This window comes from Stegostoma tigrinum, chromosome 1 (assembly GCF_030684315.1).
Source record: "Stegostoma tigrinum isolate sSteTig4 chromosome 1, sSteTig4.hap1, whole genome shotgun sequence".
Classification (NCBI taxonomy): Eukaryota; Metazoa; Chordata; class Chondrichthyes; order Orectolobiformes; family Stegostomatidae; genus Stegostoma; species Stegostoma tigrinum.
The window spans coordinates 36,826,358-36,845,534 of record NC_081354.1 but is presented as its reverse complement, the minus strand read 5'-3'; the positions used below and the strand labels follow the sequence as shown (position 1 = coordinate 36,845,534).

At 44.6% G+C, this 19,177-nt stretch overlaps 1 protein-coding gene across 1 annotated transcript in view; it reads left to right on the top strand.

The window, feature by feature from the left end:
• exosc9 (exosome component 9) overlaps positions 1 to 19,177 on the top strand; it is a 74,445-nt gene that overhangs the window by 10,310 nt on the left and 44,958 nt on the right. Inside the window, exons 3-4 of the mRNA XM_059644674.1 lie at positions 8,205 to 8,324; positions 17,553 to 17,655. Of these exons, the coding sequence (XP_059500657.1) occupies positions 8,205 to 8,324; positions 17,553 to 17,655 (223 nt within the window). The remainder of the gene's footprint in view (positions 1 to 8,204; positions 8,325 to 17,552; positions 17,656 to 19,177) is intronic.

Sequence of the window (19,177 nt, the reverse complement as noted above, 5' to 3'; positions counted from 1 at the left end):
CTGCGCTAACGATGTTGGCATAGTGCAGCCAGATCCAATTGCGGATGCCCTCCCCGAACCCCAATTTGGAGAGGACGTCCCTCATGTAAGCATGAGAGACCCTGTCGAAGGCCTTCTCCTGGTCCAGGCTGATGAGGCAGGTGTCCACCCGCCTGTCCTGTACGTAGGCGATTGTATCCCTGATGAGCGTGAGGCTGTCAGCGATCTTCCTGCCCGGCACAGCACAGGTTTGGTCGGGGTGAATCACTGACTCCAGGACAGACCTGACCCGGTTGGCTATGACCTTAGCCAGGATTTTGTAGTCCACGTTCAAAAGTGAAATGGGACGCCAATTCTTAATTTCTTCCCTTTTCCCCCTTCCTCTTGCAAATGAGGGTGATGATGCCCTTCCTCACGGACTTGCACATTTCCCCTGCCCGAAGCGCACTATCGTACGCCTCCAGCAGGTCCTGGCCGACCAGGTCCCACAGAGTGGAATACAGCTTGACCGGTAAGCCGTCGCTCCCGGGAGTCCTATTCCTCTCCAAGGACTTGAGGGCTCTGGTCAGCTCGTCCAGGGATATCGGCCGGTTAGCCACTCCCTCGTGCCGTCGTCTAAGACCTCCGTGATAGACGACAGGAACGACTCGGAGGCTGTGCTGTCCGTAGGCTTCGTGTCGTACAGTCCGGCATAGAAGGATCTGCTGATCCTCAAAACGTCGGGCCGAGACGACGTCAGCGAGCCGTCGTCCTCCTTCAGCCAGCTAAGCACAGAGCTCTCTTTGTGCACCTTCTGAAAGAAGAAACGCGAGCACATCTCGTCCTGCTCCACGGAGCGGACCCTGGACCGGAAGATTATCCTGGAGGCCTCCGCGGCGAAGAGTGAGGCTTGCTGGCCCCTCACCTCGCGGAGGTCCTCCGTGACATCGACCCCCATCAACTGCAGAAGGAGCAGGTTCTGCAACCTTTTCTGGAGTCGCGACAGCTTTCCCCGCGTCTCTCTCGCCTTCCGAACACCCTTGAGGACAAAGAACCTCTTGATGTTCTCCTTCACCGTCTCCCACCAGTCGCCCGGAGACTGAAAGAGGGGTTTCACGGTTCTCCAACCGGCGTACTCCCTCTGAAGCTCCTCGACGTTCTCTGGGGTCAACAGAGTCGTGTTGAGCTTCCACGTCCCCTTGCAGGCCGGCTGTTCGTCCTGTAAGTGACAGTCGGCCAGCAGGAGGCAGTGGTCAGAGAAGAACACCGGCTCGACGCCGGTGGACCTGACCGAGAACGTCCGTGACACAAACAGGAAGTCTATCCTTGAGCGAATAGACCCGTCTGGCCGCGACCAGGTGTACCTCCGCTTCGCTCCATCTGCAGGGGTGCTGAAGACGTCGAGCAGCTTGGCATCCTTCACCGTGCCCATCAGGAATCTGGACGTGACGTCCAGTTGACTCCCCCCACCCGCTGTCCCCACGCCGGATCTTCCATCTGCATCGATGATGCAGTTGAAGTCTCCGCCCAGGATGACCGGCCTGGACGTAGCCAGCAGGGGTGGAAGCCGCTGCAGGACGGCCAACCGCTCATTCCGTCCCGCTGGGGCGTACACGTTGATCAACCTCAGGGGAGGGTTCCTGTAGGTGATGTCAGTCACTAGGAGGCGCCCACCCCCCCCCCCCCCGAACTAGAGAGATGGTGAAGTTGCGCACCGCAGCAGAATAGCCAGGCCTGAGGAGCGACAGTCGTTACCCCCCGACCAGATCGAAGGCCCACAGGTACAGGCGCCGGACCATTTCCCGTACCTGCCGTGGTGTGGTATCCCGCACTCCTGCGGAAACAGGAGGACCGCCCTGACGGTGGTCAGGTAGGCCAACGTGGATGCACATCTTGTGGTGGACTTGACACTGCGCACGTTAATGCTCGCAACTCATACCCCCATTGTGGGCAGTGACCGCAGTACCCTCCTCAAGTCCAAGGTCCTGTCCCTTCATGCCCATTGCCCGGGCTAACTGCTGGACGCTGTCCGGGCTGAGGAAACCGTCCGCATTGCCTTCCGAGTGGCATCCCCCCGCCGGGGGTACGGAGGCAGGAGAGTCCGGCTCTGGGTCAGGCTGGGGACGCGATGTTTCCTCCTTCCCGCCTGGAAGTTCTGGGGGGCCCCTCCAGTGCCCCAGCGGCACGTGACTGGGTGTCGGAGGGAGCCTCAGGACGCCTCCCGTCACCTGGAAGCGTGGTGCTGCTTTCCTTCTCCCTGGAGATCTTAAAGTTCTGCTTCGGGCGGCCCCTCTCCGAATCCCCCTCGTCAGAGGAGCTCTTATAGCCCCCCGTAGCTGCCTCTTCCGCCTGATGGTTGCGGTTCCTGGGCCCGCCGACGCACCTTCCTCCTCGATTTCCGGACCGTTGTCCACTCCCCTGGGTCGCCTGTCGTCGCCTCCATCGACTCCAGGTTGTCGGCGGGGCAGCATAGCCTGCAGGGGCGCTTTGCTGGCCTCAGGCCCATCCTGCACAACCTGGCGCTCCTGCACATTAGTGGGGTCCTTGCTGGGCCCTGGTGCGTTCCTCTCCACCGTGGGGGCTGGCCCCGCATTGCCCCTGCCGGCGACCTGAGCGGAGGTGGTCCCCTGCAGGGGAGCATTCCTGTAGGTGATGTCAGCCACTAGGAGGCGCCCCCCCACCACCTCCTGAACTTGAGAGATGGTGAAGTTGAGCCCCCGCAGCAGAATAGCCAGGCCCAAGGAGCGACAGTCGTTACCCCCCAACCAGATCGAAGGCCCACAGGTCCACGCGCCGGACCATTTCCCGTACCTGCCGAGGTGCAGTATCCCGCACTCCTGCAGAAACAGGAGGTCGCCTTGATGGTGGTCAGGTAGGCCAACGTGGACACACATCTCGCGGTTGACTTGACGCTGCGCATATTAATGCTCGCAATTCGTACCCCCATTGTGGGCAGTGACCGCAGTACCCTCCCCAAGTCCAAGGTCCAGCCCCTCCATCTGTCCCTTCATGCCCATTGCCCGGGCTAACTGCTGGACGCTCTCCGGGCTCAGGAAACCGTCCGTGCTGCCTTCCGGGTGGCATCCCCCCGTCAGGGGTGCGGAGGCAGGAGGGTCCGGCTCCGGGTCAGGCTGGGGACGCGCTGTTTCCTCCTTCCCGCCTGGATGTTCCGGGGGGCCCTCCAGTGCTCCAGCGGCACTTGACTGGGTGTCGGAGTGAGCCTCAGGACGCCTCCCATCACCTGGAAGTGGGGTGCTGCTTTCCTTCCTCCTCGAGACCTTTAACTTCTGCTTCGGGTGGGCCTTCTCCGAATCCTCTGTATTGATGAGCTCTTATAGCAAGTCAGATGAGCTCTTAAAGCCCCCCTGTAGCTGCCTCTTCCCGCCTGATTGTTGCGGTTCCTGGGCCCGTTGACGCACCTTCCTCCTCGCTTTCCGGACTGTTGTCCACTCCCCTGGGTCACCTGTCGCCGCCTCCATTGGCTCCGGGTTGTCGGGGGGGATCGGAGCCTGCAGGGGTGCTTTGCTGGCCTTGGGCCCATCCTGCACGGCCTGGCCCTCCTGCACATTAGTGGGGTCCTTGCTGGGCCCTGGTGCCTTCCTGTCCTCCGGGGGGGGCTGGCCCCGCATTTCCCCTGCCGGCGACCTGGGCGTAGGTGGCACCCCGCTGCGGGCATGCCCTATAGACGTGGCCCGCTTCCCCGCAAAGGTTGCAGCTTCCCTTTTGTGGGCAATCCTTTGCAAGGTGTCCCTCCTCCCTGCAGATGGTGGCTTTGCAGTCGGCCGCCATGTGATCTGACCTACCACAGGCATGGCAGACTTTAGGTTGCCCTGCATAGGTCAGGTAGCCCCTGCTCCCGCCGATCGCGAAGCTGGACGGTGGGTGTGCGACATTCCCGTCTGCGCCCATCCTCAGCGTCACCTTGACCTGCCTCTTACTGGTCCAGATGCCAAAGGGGTCCATGATGTAAGTTAGGTCCCCTTCCACCTTCATGTACCTTCCGAGGAAGGTCAGGACATCAACTGCTGGCACATGCGGGTTGTACATGTGTACAGTCACCATACGGCTCCTCTGTGCTTGCATCACAAACAGCGGGATAGCGGTCAATACAGAGAGGGGGCCCTCCCCTCCTTTCTCCTTGAAAACCTCCAGGAAGCGCTCGCAAAGCTTGGCACTCCGGAAGGTCACGTCGTAAAAACCTCCTCCGGGGAAATCCTGCAGACAGTAAATGTCCGCAGCAGCGAGCCCACAACAGTCCAACAGGACCCTCTTCACGAAGAAGGTGCGGTCCACAGGTGTACCTTCATCCACCTTCTTTACAGAAACACGGATGGTGTTCCGGACCCCCTGACCTGGGGCACGAGCACTTGCCGCAGCCATCGTTGCAGGTTGGCTGCTCCCCTGAACCAGCGTTAGGCCGAAGCCAGCATTAAGATCCACTGGTCGCAAGGGTGCACAGCCAACCCGACATCCTCCTTTCACCTCCAAGATAGCACTCTCGTCCTCTCTGTCCACAAGAGAGTGGGTCTTTATTGTGTTCGAGATGTAAGCTAGTTCACTGAGCTTGCCGGTTTGTTCCCAGATGTTTCGTCACCATTCTAGGTAACATCATCAGCAAGCCTCCGACAAAGCGCTGGTGTTATCTCCTGCTTTCTATTTATCTGGTTAGGTTTCCTTGGGTTGTTGATGTCATTTCCTGTGTTGGTGATGTCATTTCCTGTTCTTTTTCTCTGATTTGGAGCCAATCTACCATTCCATGTGTTTGTTGATGGAGTTCTGGTTGGAATGCCATGCTTCTAGGAATTCTTGTGCGTGTCTCTGTTTGGCAGAACAACACATACGGACCAAATACTGAACTGCAGGAGCAACCATCCCAACACCCACAAGCGAAGCTGCATTAGAACATTATTCCACTGAATAAAGTATATTTTTTCAAATAAAAAATAGTGACAAAACGTCTGAAAACTAACCTTCTCGCTCAGCAAGCAAACTCACATCCAGTGCTTGGATAAGTTCATGAAAAGTAAAGCTTTGAATGGATGTAGGTCAAGCACATGCAGATCGAACTAGTGTAGTTTGGGAACATGTTGGTGTGGACTAGTTGGACCAAGAGTCTGTTTCCATGCTGGATACCTCTCTGACAAAGTGGCAGAGAGATTAAACAAATATGTTGAATCTAACTTTATTGTAGAAGACAAAACTTTCTGGAAATAATGAGGAACCGAGAGTCTAGCAATAATAATGAAGTATACGTAAGAAATTGTACTGGAGAAGTTAATGGGGCTAATGGAGGACAAGTCCTCTGGGTCTGACAACCTGCATCCTAAGGCTTTTAAAAAGATAGCTGCAGAAATAGATGATACCTTGGGTTGATCTTCCAGACTAGCTTCAGTTCTGGAAAAGATTCCAAGGATTGATAAGTGGCAAACAATACATATTATTTTAAGAAAAAAGAAAGCAAGAGTTATAGGCCACTTAATCGAACATCAATAGGCAAAATGCTAGCATTTGTTGGGGATGATGTTACATAGTACTTGAAAATCATATGATTAAACATAGACCATATGGATTATAAGAAAAATAAATCTTGTTTGACAACACTGTTAGAGATGTTTAAGGATACAATTAGGATGGATGGGGGGGAGCTAATGGATGCGATGTTTTTGAGATTTCAAAGCACAATCGATAATATGCTGCACGAGATTGTTACAAAAAAGTGGACTCAATGAAAGTGGTTTATTATATTAACATATGTTGAAAACTGGATAATAAATGGGAAACAGTGGATTAAAATGGCGCTTGAGTTGACAGAATGTAATTGTAATTGGTGGGGTAATGTTAGGATCAGTACTTGAGACTTGGCTATTTACAATATCTATCAATGACTTGGATGTAAAAACTGAGGACAAAGTGGGAAAGTAAGTGATAATGAAAATGCAAAGCAGCTTTAGTAGGGTACAGATGGGTTGAATGAAAGAGTAAAAATATCGCAGATGGAACACAGTATATTAAAACTTGAAATTATTCACTTTAATAAGCAAAGAAACAAAATACATCTTTTGAACAGAAAGAGATTGAAAAATTTTGATTTCACAGGAGCTTGGGTACCATGTACATACATCATAGTTCACTTGCAGATACAGCAAGCATAAGGCAGGAAAAGAAATGTTGGGTTCTGTTACAAAGGGTGTGGAATATAAGTGTAAAATCATCTCAATGCAATTTTAGAGGACATTGATGAGAACATGGCTGGAGGACTCGCTTGCAGTTTTGGCTTCCTTACCCTATTATAGACGTAATGACCTATTGGGAAATTTTACTTGTTACTGGAAGGAGGGAATTGTCCAATACCAAGAGATTGAATGAACTAGGCCCTATTTTCCTGGAAGTTTGGAAGAATGAGAGATTATATAATGGAAACACACAAATCCTTAAGTGCCTTCATGTAATCGATGCTGAGGAAAGTATTCCTTCTAATTGGGAGCCCAGAACATGGTGTAATGGTGCGAATAAAGAATTGTTCATTAAGGACTGAAATGAAGAAACATTTCTTCACTCCAAATGTTTGTGAATGCTTGAAATTCTCTACTACAGAGTTGTGATGCAAAGTTATGAGTATATCAAGGCAGAAGTTATACTTTGGACAGAAAGGGATATGAGGATGATGAGAAAATTAAACCTAGTTAAAACATTGGTCATGATCATATTGAAAAGTGGAACAGGCCCAAAAGACTAAACAGCTTACTAGCCACTATTTCTTAAATGTTATGATTAAAGACTCTAGTTTATCTGTTCAATGTTTGATGTGGTTCTCCATTCTGGCTCTGCTAACTCTAATCTCAAACCATTTGCTTTAGTCCTGTTAATCTCTTGATGCTGCTGCATTGTGGTTGAGGGTAAAGGATTGCCATAAAGCTAGCGAGTTGATTGCTGTCAGTGACTGGCACAGTATGACCTGTAGTAGATACAGCAGTAAACTTTTTAAGAATAATTAATTAAAGTACAATCGAATTCTGATAAAACTGATTGCGTAAAATTTAAAATATGGGGAGAGAGAACGGCCTGAGTGAACCTTGGAATCGTATAATATAAAATCTCAGTATGTAACTGTGCTTAATGGTAACTGGGAATGGGCTACAGTAACATGAGACTTCTAGCAAGCCGAGGAATGGGTGTGTGCAACAGGCGCTGATTGTTACGTAGATTGTTGAGAGCAGAGAATTTGGAAGAGAAAGACAAAGAAAAATGGTTCTCTTCCCCAAAGGATGCAATGGCTTGAGAAAATTAAGCACTTCACTACAAAGTCATTTCTATGGCACAGTTTTTGTATTTCCTTCCTGTTCAAGAGGTGTCAATAGCAATGGCTTAAGGTGTCACTTGTTTTCTATTGGGATGCCAAGTGCACCCAGGTCTGTGCCAGAGACCTGCCAATTCCAAACTTTGAACACTACAAAACAGTGGCTCTATGAAAATTAAATGCTGGTATAGATTTAAAGTAAAACTCTCCTCCAAGAAGGAAATTATGTTGCTTATCCAAAGTGACAGACCACATAGGTTTAAAGAAGGACTTGTGAAGAGACACACTGTGATTGGCAGTTACACAATTAACAAATTGTTTCATTCCTCCTTCAGAATGTAGGAAAATTATTTCTGGAGTGAGGAAGTAATAACAAAAAGGCATGCTAAGAAAGAGATGACTAAATAAAACCTTGCGAGTTTTGAGGAGATTTGTAGCTCAGTTTGAGGTTCTGGATGTGAGTTTGCTCGCTGAGCTGGAAGGTTAGTTTTCAGACGTTTTGTCACCATTCTAGGTAACATCATCAGTGAGCCTCCGACGAAGCGCTGGTGTTATGTCCCGCTTTCTATAGAATTCAATGAGAAGCAAGAAAGCGGGACATAACACCAGCGCTTCGTCGGAGGCTCACTGATGATGTTACCTAGAATGGTGACGAAATGTCTAAATAAAACCTTGTTCTTTGTCTACTTTTCTTTATTCAATTATTTTTGCCAAGAAAAATTATTTCGCCAAGATAGCGGGAAAGCTTCTTGCTTATCATTGAATAACGTCAAAATTTTTAACCTTTATCTAAATATCTGGCCCCGGGTTAAAGTATTTTAAGTCCAGATCAGGCATCTTTGTTGTATTGTAATATGATTTTAATATTGTCCATTATTATGCAGAGATGGTTTTTCTTTTTTCGAGTTGAAATCAAAGTTGCTAACTTTGTCTTTAACTGTCATTTCAGAGTCCTTGCACAAGTATCATGTGAACTTGTTACTCCCAAACCTAGTCGGCCTACAGAGGGCATAATTTTCTTCAATTTGGAGCTCTCTCCGATGGCTTCTCCTACATTTGAAGCTGGCCGGTTAGTCTGGCATGCATGTAACAATAGAAAATTGCAATTATTAATAATGTTCCACCTACCAACTTGTTTACCGTTTTGACATTTGAATGTTTATGCTCCCTTTTATGAAGACGGGAAGTGCTTTGACACTGTGCATTCATGTTACTTTGTGTTTGTACCTTTTCTCTTTACAATGATTGTGTAGCTAAAAACATTTATTTGTAAGTAAGCTGATAGTGCAGTTGTAAAAACTGAATTTTCAGTGTTTTCATCCAGTTAAAGTTGGACTGCATGTCTTGGAGATTTAACAGTTTAGATGTGCATACAAGTATCAGTTTTATAACAGCTCTTGCCAATACTTTGAAAATGTAATAAATTTTGCTACCAATTTCTGCCGTTCCCTCGCCTTCACATGGCCCATCTGACTCTTCCCTTTCTTTCTTCAGATTTTCTATCTCCATTTCTGAGAATAAGCTGTGCCTTAATTATACTTTCTCCTGCCACATTCTTGTAAGACTGTTATTCTCTAAGTTCCTCTGTCACCTTTGCATCCATCCTGATGACGGAGCCTTCTATAATTGGTGCTTCTGATGGGTTTTTTTCTAATTGAGGATTCATCATGGCTGTTAGTCTCCATCCAATTTCTTGCATTTTGGTCTCATGCCTTCTCCTCGTTTCTAGAAACATGAATTAGCACACCTTGTCCGTCCCTTCAATGTCAACAAATCATCCAGGACCACGTATGCCACCTTCGGCTACCACCAAACATCTGTTCTGAGCAGACCGTTCCTCCTGTGACATTCCAGTTCACCTATGATTTTTCTTTACAGCCCCACCACCAATAGCACCTCCTCTCCCACAGCAAATTCCTGTGCAAGCATAGGAGATGCAACATGTTTGTTCTTTCCTCTGCTACTGATAAGGCCCACGAACACACTTTGCAGTTTAAAAAGTGACTTATTGATCCTCCTTTCAACTTAGTGTACCACGTTGAAGGAATGTCATAGAGTCGAGCAGCATGGCAACAGATCTTTTGGTCTAACCTGTCCATGCTGAACATAATCCCAAACCAAACTAGTCCCACCTGCTTGCTCTTGGCCCATTTGCCTGCAAACCTTTCTTATTCATATATCTATTCAAATGTCTTTTAAACATTGTAGTTATACCTGCATCCACCATTTCCTCAGGAAGTTTTCTCCACACATGAACCAGCCTTTGTGTAAAAGAAAAAAAATTGCCTCTCATGTATTTTTTAAATCTCTCTCTCCTCTCACCTTAAAAATGTGCCCCCTGTCTTGAAGTCCCCCATCCTGGGGGAGAAAAAAAACTACCATTAATTCTATCTATACCTATCTATTTATAAACTTCTAGCAGGTTGCCTGTCAACCTCCTATGCTCCAATGGAAGAAGTCACATCCTATCCAGATTTTCTTTATAACTCAAACCTTCCATACCCAGTAACATCCTGGTAAATCTGTTCTGAACCCTCTGCAGCTTGATAATATCCTGTCTATAACTGGGTGACCAGAACTGGTCACAGTATTTCAGAAGAGACCTCACCAATGTCCTGTACAACCCCAAAGTAACTTCCCAACTTCATTACCCATAGGACTGAGCAATGAAGGCAAGCACGCTGAATGCCTTTTTAACCACCCTGTCCATATGTGATATAGACTTCAAAGAATTATGTACCTGCACCCCTAGGTCCCTCTGCTCTATAGCCCTACCTTAGGCCTTACTATTAATTGTATAAACCCTACCCTTGTTTACTGTACCAAAATGCAATACTTCACAATACCTCACATTTATCCAGGTTGAACTTCATCTGCCATTTTTTTTTGGCCCATTGACCTATTTGATGAAGACCCCTTTGTAATCTTAGCCTTCTTCACTGTCTGCTATGCCACCAAGTTTGGTGTTGTCCACAGACTTACTAACCATGCCTTCTATGTTCTCATCCAAATCATTTCTATAAATGACAAACAAAAGAGGACCCAGAACTGATCCCTGTGGAACACTGCTGGCCACAGGCCACCAGTCTGAAAAGCAACCCTTCACCATGTCTGCTCCACTGTTTGCAGTCCAAAGGCAGACTGGGTGAATGCTTTGCGAGTTACCCCTGTTTATTCTTCAAGTGTCATCCTTGACCTACCGTCACTTGCCATTTTCTGTTTTTATTTTCAGGACTTGCATCAAAGTATTTCCTGATTCAGTGACATTTTTGTAAAAAATTGAAACATACTGTAAATGTAACAATCTTCAGCATGAGACCAGGATTTCTGTTCCTACGTAACTGTAAAAGCTATATGGAAATGGCATCCATATCATTTTGAATTCATTAGCTTTGGGCATTATAAGAAGTGAATTAATTATTATAAAAGCACAGAAAACCCTACAAATATGCTGCAGATCAGGCAACATCTGTGAACTAAATTTATATCTGATCAATTGCCTTTCCTCTCAGCTGGAAGAAGTTAGTGGTGTAGCAGATTTTAAGCAAGTATAGCTGCGGATGGGAAGAACTGAGAAGAATGCAAAAATTTCAAAGAATTGCAGATGCAGTAAATCAGCAACAAAAACAGCTGAAAAAACTCAGATCTCACAGCATTTCCAGAGAGAAAGCAGACTTAATGTTTTGGGTCCAGTGATTCTCCTTCAGAATAAAGAGGAATGTCTGTGTTAGAATGGAAAGCAGATGAGATTAAATGATAAAAGGCTGATGTTGCAAGGCAAAAGAGATTGTTATAGAGCAATAAAGAAACCAAAAGTATGGAAGAGGTGTAAATATCAAGGAATAGTGTAGGTTAGATGGGCTTGAGATCGGTATGACAGGTCGGCACAACATCGAGGGCCAAAGGGCCTGTACTGTGCTGTAATGTTCTATGTTCTATGTTCTAACACTAACTAGCTGTCAAGAGACACGACCAATTCTAACAGATCTCAATACACACGGACAGAGATGGACACAAATTCAACTGGGACAAAGCATCTATAATAGCACGAGCCAAATGGAAACATGCTATTGAATTCCTGGAGGCCTAGTGTTCCAACCAGAACTCCATCAACAAACACATTGAACTGGACCCAATTATACAAACCACTGAAAACCTGAGCCGGAAGTGATGCCAACCACCCTAGCAAACTGCGGCATGTAAATAACAAGCAGGACAGAACACCAGTGCTTCACTGGGGGTGCACCAATGATGTTAACTAACAGGGTGGCAAAATGTCTGCAACCAAATACACCAGTTCAGTGAGCAAATCTACAACCTCATCCACAACCCAAATTACAAATCTTCTCAGTTTTAGATGTCCAAAATTTGCTGCAGAAGTATTGGGTTTAGAATACTGCAGAGTACCTAATCAAAAGAATAAGCCATTCCTTGAGTTTCGCTGGAACAATGTAGGGTCAGTGAGATCAGAGTGGGAATGAATTACACCTTTGAATATTCAGCTGAAATATGCATCCAATGTGGCCACCTTTGCTCTGAAGGAATGTCTGGACTTGAATGTCTCTTTGTATCTCTAGTTAAGGTAAGACACTTGAAATGCCCTTGAATCCATCAATCATTTAATTAAAAGAGAGGATTTTTATTCTGTTTTTAATAACCTTTATGGTCAAAGCTGATGGCACTTTTTTTGACAAGTCAGAACTCAGTAAAACCTGGCTTGATTGATCATGAGATAGATAACACAGTGTGGAGCTGGAGTAACAAAGCAGGCCAGACACCATCAGAGGAACAAGACAGCTGACATTTTGGGTTAAGCCCCTTTTTCAGAAATGGAGGGGGAGGGGAGCTCAGAAATAAATAGAGAGGAGGGGTAGGGCTGGGGAAGGTAGGTAAGATGGAGATAGGTGAGTGCATGTAGGCAGTGATAGGGATTGGTCAGTGAGGTGGGAGGGGTGCATAGGTGGGAGAGAAGATGGATAGGTTGTGTCAGGTCATGGGGGTGGGGATAGAGGGAGGGTTGCTCATGGGCTGAGGCCAGGGATGGGGATGCAGAGAAATAAACTTTGATGTTTTAGAAACAGTTCACATTACAGAAGAGGAAGTTCAGGATGCCTTAGAGAATATAAAGGTAAATAAATCTCTGGAGCCTGATCTAATGTATCCCAGAATGTTGTGGGAAGTAAGGGAGGAAATTATGAGACCCCTTGCAGAAATATTTATATCAACTATGGGTGAGGTGCCTGATGACTGGAGGGTGGCAAATGTTGTACCTTTAAGAAAGGTTGCAAGGGGAAGCTGGGGAACTACAGATCAGTGAGCCTGACTTTGGTTTTGGTAAATTGTTAGAGGTGATTATACAAGATAACATTTGTAGACTTCTAGGGAGGGAACAATAGATTAGGGATAGCATGATTTTGTGCAAGTAAAGTAGGGTCTCACTAATTTGATTGCGTTTTTTCAGGAAGTTGTCAAAAAGGTGGTTGATGGCAGAGCAGTAAACTTTGTTTATTTGGATTTTAGTGAAGCCTTTAACAAGGTTCTGCATGATAGACTAATTAGTAACGTTAGGCCACATGGGATTTGGAGTGAGCTTTCCCATCGGATACATAATTGGCTTAATGGCAGGAGACAAGTAATGGTGGAGGGATGTCTTTTGGGATGGAGGCTTGTGACCAGCAGTGTTCCACAGGTACAACAAGGTGTAGAGCTGGATGAACACAGCAGGCCGAGCAGGAAAGCTGACGTTTCGGGTCCAGACCCCCCCCTTCTATTTTCTGAAGAAGGGTCCAGACCCGAAACGTCAGCTTTCCTGCTCCTCTGATGATGCATGGCCAGCTGTGTTCATCCAGCTCTGCACCTTGTTACCTCAGATTCTCCGGCATCGACAGTGCCTACTATCTCAGAATCAGTGTTCCACAGGGATTGGTTCTGGGTCCTCTTTTGTTTGTCATTTATATAAATGACTTGGATGAGAATATTGAAGGCATGGTTCGTAAGTTTGCAGATGATACCAAAATTGGTGGCATAGTAGTCAGTGAAGAACGTTTTCTGAGATGACAAAGGGATCTTGGTCCAATGGGTCAATGAGCTCAAAAATGGCAGATGGAGTTCAATTTGGATAAATGTGAGGTTTTGCATTTTGGTACAACAAACAAGTGTAAATCTTATACAGTTAATGGTAGGGCCTTGGGTAGTGTTGTAGAACAGAGGGACCTAGGGGTGCAGATGCATAATTCTCTGAAGTTTGTGTCACACATAAGGCTGGTTAAAAAGGCATTTGGCATGTTTGCCTTCATTGTTCACTCCTTTGAGTAAAGGATTGGGAAGTCATGTTGAGGTTATACAGGACATTGATGAGGCCTCTTCTGCAATACTGTGTTGAGTTCTGGTTGCCCAGTCATAGGAAAGGTATTATCCAGCTAGAGAGGGTTCAGAAGAGTTTTACCAGGATGTTGCTTGGTATAGAAGGTTTGAGTTGTAAAGAAAGGCTGGATAGGCTGGGACTTCTTCCATCGGAGCGTAGGAAGTTGAGAGGCAACCTGATAGAAGTTTATAAAATAATGACAGGTATAGATACAGTTGATAGTCATCATCTTTTCCCTTAAGATGGGGAAGTTCAAGACTATGGGCCACATTTTTAAGGTGAGAGGAGAGAGATTTAAAAAAGACATGAGGCAAATTTTTTACACCTGCTTTTTGCCTGCTTGAGTGCAATCCCAACAACACTTGAAATTTTACTGCATCCAAAACAAAATAGCCCACTTGATTGACATTACATCCACAAACATTCATTTGAAGTACTGTGCACCATGTACAAGATGCACTGTATAAATTTGCCAAGGCTCCTTAGACAAGCATCTTCCAAGCCCACGACCAATTCCATCTAGAAGGACTAGGGCAGCATATACATGGGAACACCAGCACCTGTTTGTTCCCCTCCAAGCCTCTCACCATCCTGACTTTGAAATATACCCCTGTTCCTTCAGTCTCGCTGCGTCAAAGGTCTGGAACTACTCCCTTAACAACAGCGTGTGTCCTACAAAAATGGAGTGTAATGGTTCAAGAGGACAGCTCACCACCAACTTCTCATGGGCAATTAAGGATAACTAATAGATGCTGTCCAGTCTGTGATATCCACGTTCCAAGATTTAATTTATTAATAAGAGGAAGGGGACAGTGCAAAATAAATTCAAAATATAAATAGATACCTTTAGATTCACTTTGGATAATGAGATAAAAGAGTAGAATGTTAGCAGAAAAGGAATTTAAGGATTAAGTTGTATATAATATAGATTCCTAAAAATGGGAATGTACAAAATAATGAAATTTAGAAAGAGACAAGTTAGTTGCTTTGCGTAAAAGTCTTAAAAGGGTCAGGTAAGGAAAATGAAGATGAGTTACCGTAATTTTTTCAAAGCTTTGTGTGTCAAGATTTATGCCTTTTGGATTCCAAAATTTCAAATGCCATCCCATTACTTATGAAGGGAGGCAGAAACCAGATAATGAGACCTATCAGTTTAATTTATAATTTTGGTAATGCTTCAGGAATCTGTTGAATGGTGTCTTAGCCCGGATGAAATGAAAGCCTCTTTCTTCTGTACAGACCAACGTAAAGTAGTTCATCTGCATAAGCAAATTAGCACTGTGTTATAGTTGGGAATGAATTTTGACTTTCATGCAAACTAGTGGAAGTTTTGCTCTCTAATTTGTCACACAACCAGGAGCAGGAGTGGTCTTTTTCGCCCTATGAGTCTGCTCTACCACTCAATATTTCCATGGTTGACCTCTTACTCAATACCATATTCCCACTTTCCCCACATATCCTTTGCACTTTAAATATATTCATCACATATGTATTTTATGACTTGGCCACCACAGCCTTCTGTGCTAATGAATCCCACAGGTTCTCTCTTCTTTTCAGTGAATAATGTTCCCTCACCTCAGTCCTAATTGGTAGTCCCGTGTCTTGATACTGTGGGGCATCTAGAACCAAGGAATAAACTAGGAAAACATCCTCCTTGCATTTTTTTTTCTCCACTCATTGATGGGATGAGGGCATCACTGGCTAGGCAGCATTTATTTCCCATTCCTAATTGCCCATAGGACAATTTTAGCGTCAGCCATATTGTTGTGGGTCTGGAGTCACTAGTAGGCCAGACCAGGTAAGAACGGCAGTTTCCTTCCGTAAAGGACATTAGTATTTCCTGACAATCCACAATGGATTCGTGGTCATCATTAGATTCTTAATTCCAGATATTGTTGAATTCAAATTTGACTATCTGCCATGGTGGGATTCGAACCTGGGTCTCCAGAATATTATCTGGGTCTCTGGATTAACAGTCCAATGATAATACCACTAGACCATCACCTCCCCTCAAATGTGTCTAGTTCGTTCAGCTCTGTTAGAATTTTGTACATTTCAATCTGATTCCTTCTCATTTCTTCTAGTAAATACTGACCCAACCAAACTAGTCCTTCTTCATCTCAAGGCCTGCCATCCCTGTTATCAGTCTAGTGAACCTCTGCTGCTCTCCCACTATGGCAAGCATATCCGTTCTTGGTTAGGAGGTCAAATTGCCTGCAGTACTCCAGATGAGGCTCGCCAAGGTCCTGTATAAGTGCAGTAATACACCCCTATTTCTGAATTCAAACCCTCTTGCAATGAAGGACAAATCCACCATTTGACTCCCCAGTTTTATGTTGCACCTGCTTGCCTCCTTTCATTGACTGATGTACAAGGATACTCAGATCCGTTTTTGCATCCACACTTGCCAATATATCACATTTAAATAGGACCCTGCCTTTCGATGTTTCACACTAAAGTGTACAAGATCCCATTTAGCCACATTGCACTGCATCTGCCATGTGTTTGATCACTCATTCAGTTTGCCTACATCGCCTTCAAGCCTCTTTCCATCCTTCTTCGAACTCCCAAACCTGCTTAGTTTTAAGTTATCAGCAAACCTGGAAATATTGCATTTGGTTCCCTTGTTAGGCCATTAATATATACTGGGAGTAGCTGGGACCCAATACACACCTTTGCAGCACTTCTGGATATTACCCAATTTATTCCAATTCGTCTCCCCCCCCCCCCCAACCCCATCTGTCAATCAGATCTTGACCTATGCTAATATATTACCCTAATGTTCCACGTGCTTTAATTTAGCCCACTGACCTTAGCAAAAGCCTGCTGAAAATACACCACCTTCACTAGTGCACCCCTATCTATTCTGCTAGTTACATCCTCAAAAACCTCCAATAGATACGTTAAACATAATTTGCTTTTCATTAGTCCAAGCTGACATTGTCGTATACCATAAATGCTTTTCTCTGCTATGATATCTTTTAAAATACACTCTAGCTTTGTCTCCACAACTAATGTTAGACTATCTGATCTATAAATTCTCTTCCCTCCCTTTTTTAAATAGTAGAATTACATTTGTCACCCTCCAATTTGTCAGAAGTGCTGCAGAGTCTGACATTCTGGAAAATGAGTACTAATGTATCCAATATTTTGAGGAACACGTCTTTTAGTGCTCTGGGACTTAGACTATCAGACTCCAGTGATTTGTCAGTCTTTAACTGCTTTAATTTTCCACTACCATTTTCTTATGTCCTCAGATTCTGCCCTCTCACACTTCTGGCAGGTTGCTTGTGCTGTTTTACGAAGACATAGTGTGTATTTAATTCTTCTGCCATATCTTTGCTAACGATTACAGCTTCCCTGGATTCTAACTGAAAGATAGCTACGTTTATTTTTAATCTTTTTCGCTCCATACATTTACAAAAGCTTTTTGCTCAGTTTTTACATTCCCTGCAATTTTACCCTTGTATTGTTCCCCCCTCTTGATCAAACCTTGTTTTTTGTTGAATCCTAAAAAGCTGCCAATCCTCAGGCTTGCTGTTTTCTCTGGAACTGTTAAATGCTTCCTCTTTAAATCTAATACTATCCCTAGTTTTCTTTGTAAGCCATGAGTGATCAAACTTTCTCTTCTTTTATTTTTATATCAGACAGGGATGAATAATTGTTATTATTAATGCACATGTTCTTTAACTATGAAACATTGACTATCCACGTCAGCACTTTTAGTAAGGTTTGCCTGTCTATTCTTGACAATCCGCACATCTCACCATCATAGTTCCCTTTATTTAAATCCAGACCCTGGTTTCTCAGTTACTGCTGTTACTGAATTTAAGTTATTATTGTAATATGCCTGTTTCACTCTTGTTTGAACTTTTCTATTTTTGGGAAAATTTATTTTGTAATAATACTGTGTTTTAACTTCCTGATTTCCAGGCAATCTGAGCTATTAGTTAAATTAAACCGATTGCTGGAGAGGTGTCTGAGGAATTCCAAGTGTATAGACACAGAATCGCTCTGTGTTGTCGCAGGTGCAAAGGTGAGAAGATATTCTCTTGACCAGTACAGTCTGCATCTGAGAACCTATCTCTCTACTGGTCACCATCTTAGGCAGACCAGGCTTTAGTTGCTGGGCATGAAGAATGGATTTGTGCATTCTACAACAGTACAGTCAACCACACTAATATTTAGATGCATTTTAATTACTTTTACTTATTTGCCAGTAGATTTCTGTACATGTAGCAATCCTTCCTCAAGTGGTATAGTCCAGCAAATGGGAGCCATAGAATAGTTTACAACAGTAGTATAGCCTAGTAATAGATGTGCTCACCCGCAATCAATCTATTGACTACCCAATTGTGGATTATCAACTTCTAATGGTTCAATTCTTGCAAATCATTTCATTTACTTTTTAGAGGTTCATCTTACTTGAGGTTTAGTTTGGATTCTCTTCTAAATTTGCTGAGTAAGTCCTCTCATTAAGCAATAACATTTTTATTTTTGCACTAAAGGAAATCTTTGGATCCCGACAACTTTAGAAACTGTCATCTATCTCCAATCTAGATTTCCTCTCGGGTTGTTTAATGTTTCATTGCCTCCCAAATCCACTTTTATCTTAAACAGCATTCTAAACTTGAATCCCTTCAGTCAGATTTTATGCTCTTACCAGAGGAAATAAGTACAGTCTTCCATTTTTATATAGCACTTTTAAAAACTACTGGAGCTCCCAAAGTCTTCCTCTAGCGATTATGTAGTTTTGAATTGTTGTCATTGTTGTAATTTAGTAAACATTAACAGCTAATTTGCACACTGCAAACTTACACAAACAGCAATGTTATAATGACCAGCTAATTTGTTTTAATGTTGACCAGTTAAATATTTAATATGTTGAGGGATAAATATTGGTTAGGACAGCGTTGATAGTTCTTCTTTGGAATGTTGCCTTGGGATCTTTTACACCATGTATGAAGAAATGTGGGACCTTCGTTTAGTATCTCATCTTGACAGCACATGTCTGCAACTTGCTCAGTACTTCACTGTAGTGTCAAACTTGAATTTTCATGCTCAAGAGCAGGATAAGGACTTGATTCCAGAGCTTCATCACTCTCCCTCACAACAATCAGGGGGTAAATTATTCTACAGTATTGTGTGTTTCCCATGGCGGGGTGGGGAACTTCAAGTACTCTCAGAAATGTGCAAACTTGTATTATGATCCTGAATGACATGTTTTAATACATCCCTAGCAAAAGCAGCCAAACACTATAACCAACTGATCAGATAGACTGTTAACACAAACTTTTGGCAAGTTCGGATTTGCAGTGTATTCATCTGCCAAAATATTGGCTTTATTTATATCAGAATTCTTTAAGATAGGATTCAATGTGTTGACTCCCAGTCGCAAACCATTTCCACTCCCCCTCCCATTCTTTAGATGACATGTCCATCATGGGCCTCCTGCAGTGCCACAATGATGCCACCAGAAGGTTGCAGGAACAGCAACTCATATATTCCGCTTGGGAACCCTGCAGCCTAATGGTATCAATGTGGACTTCACCAGCTTC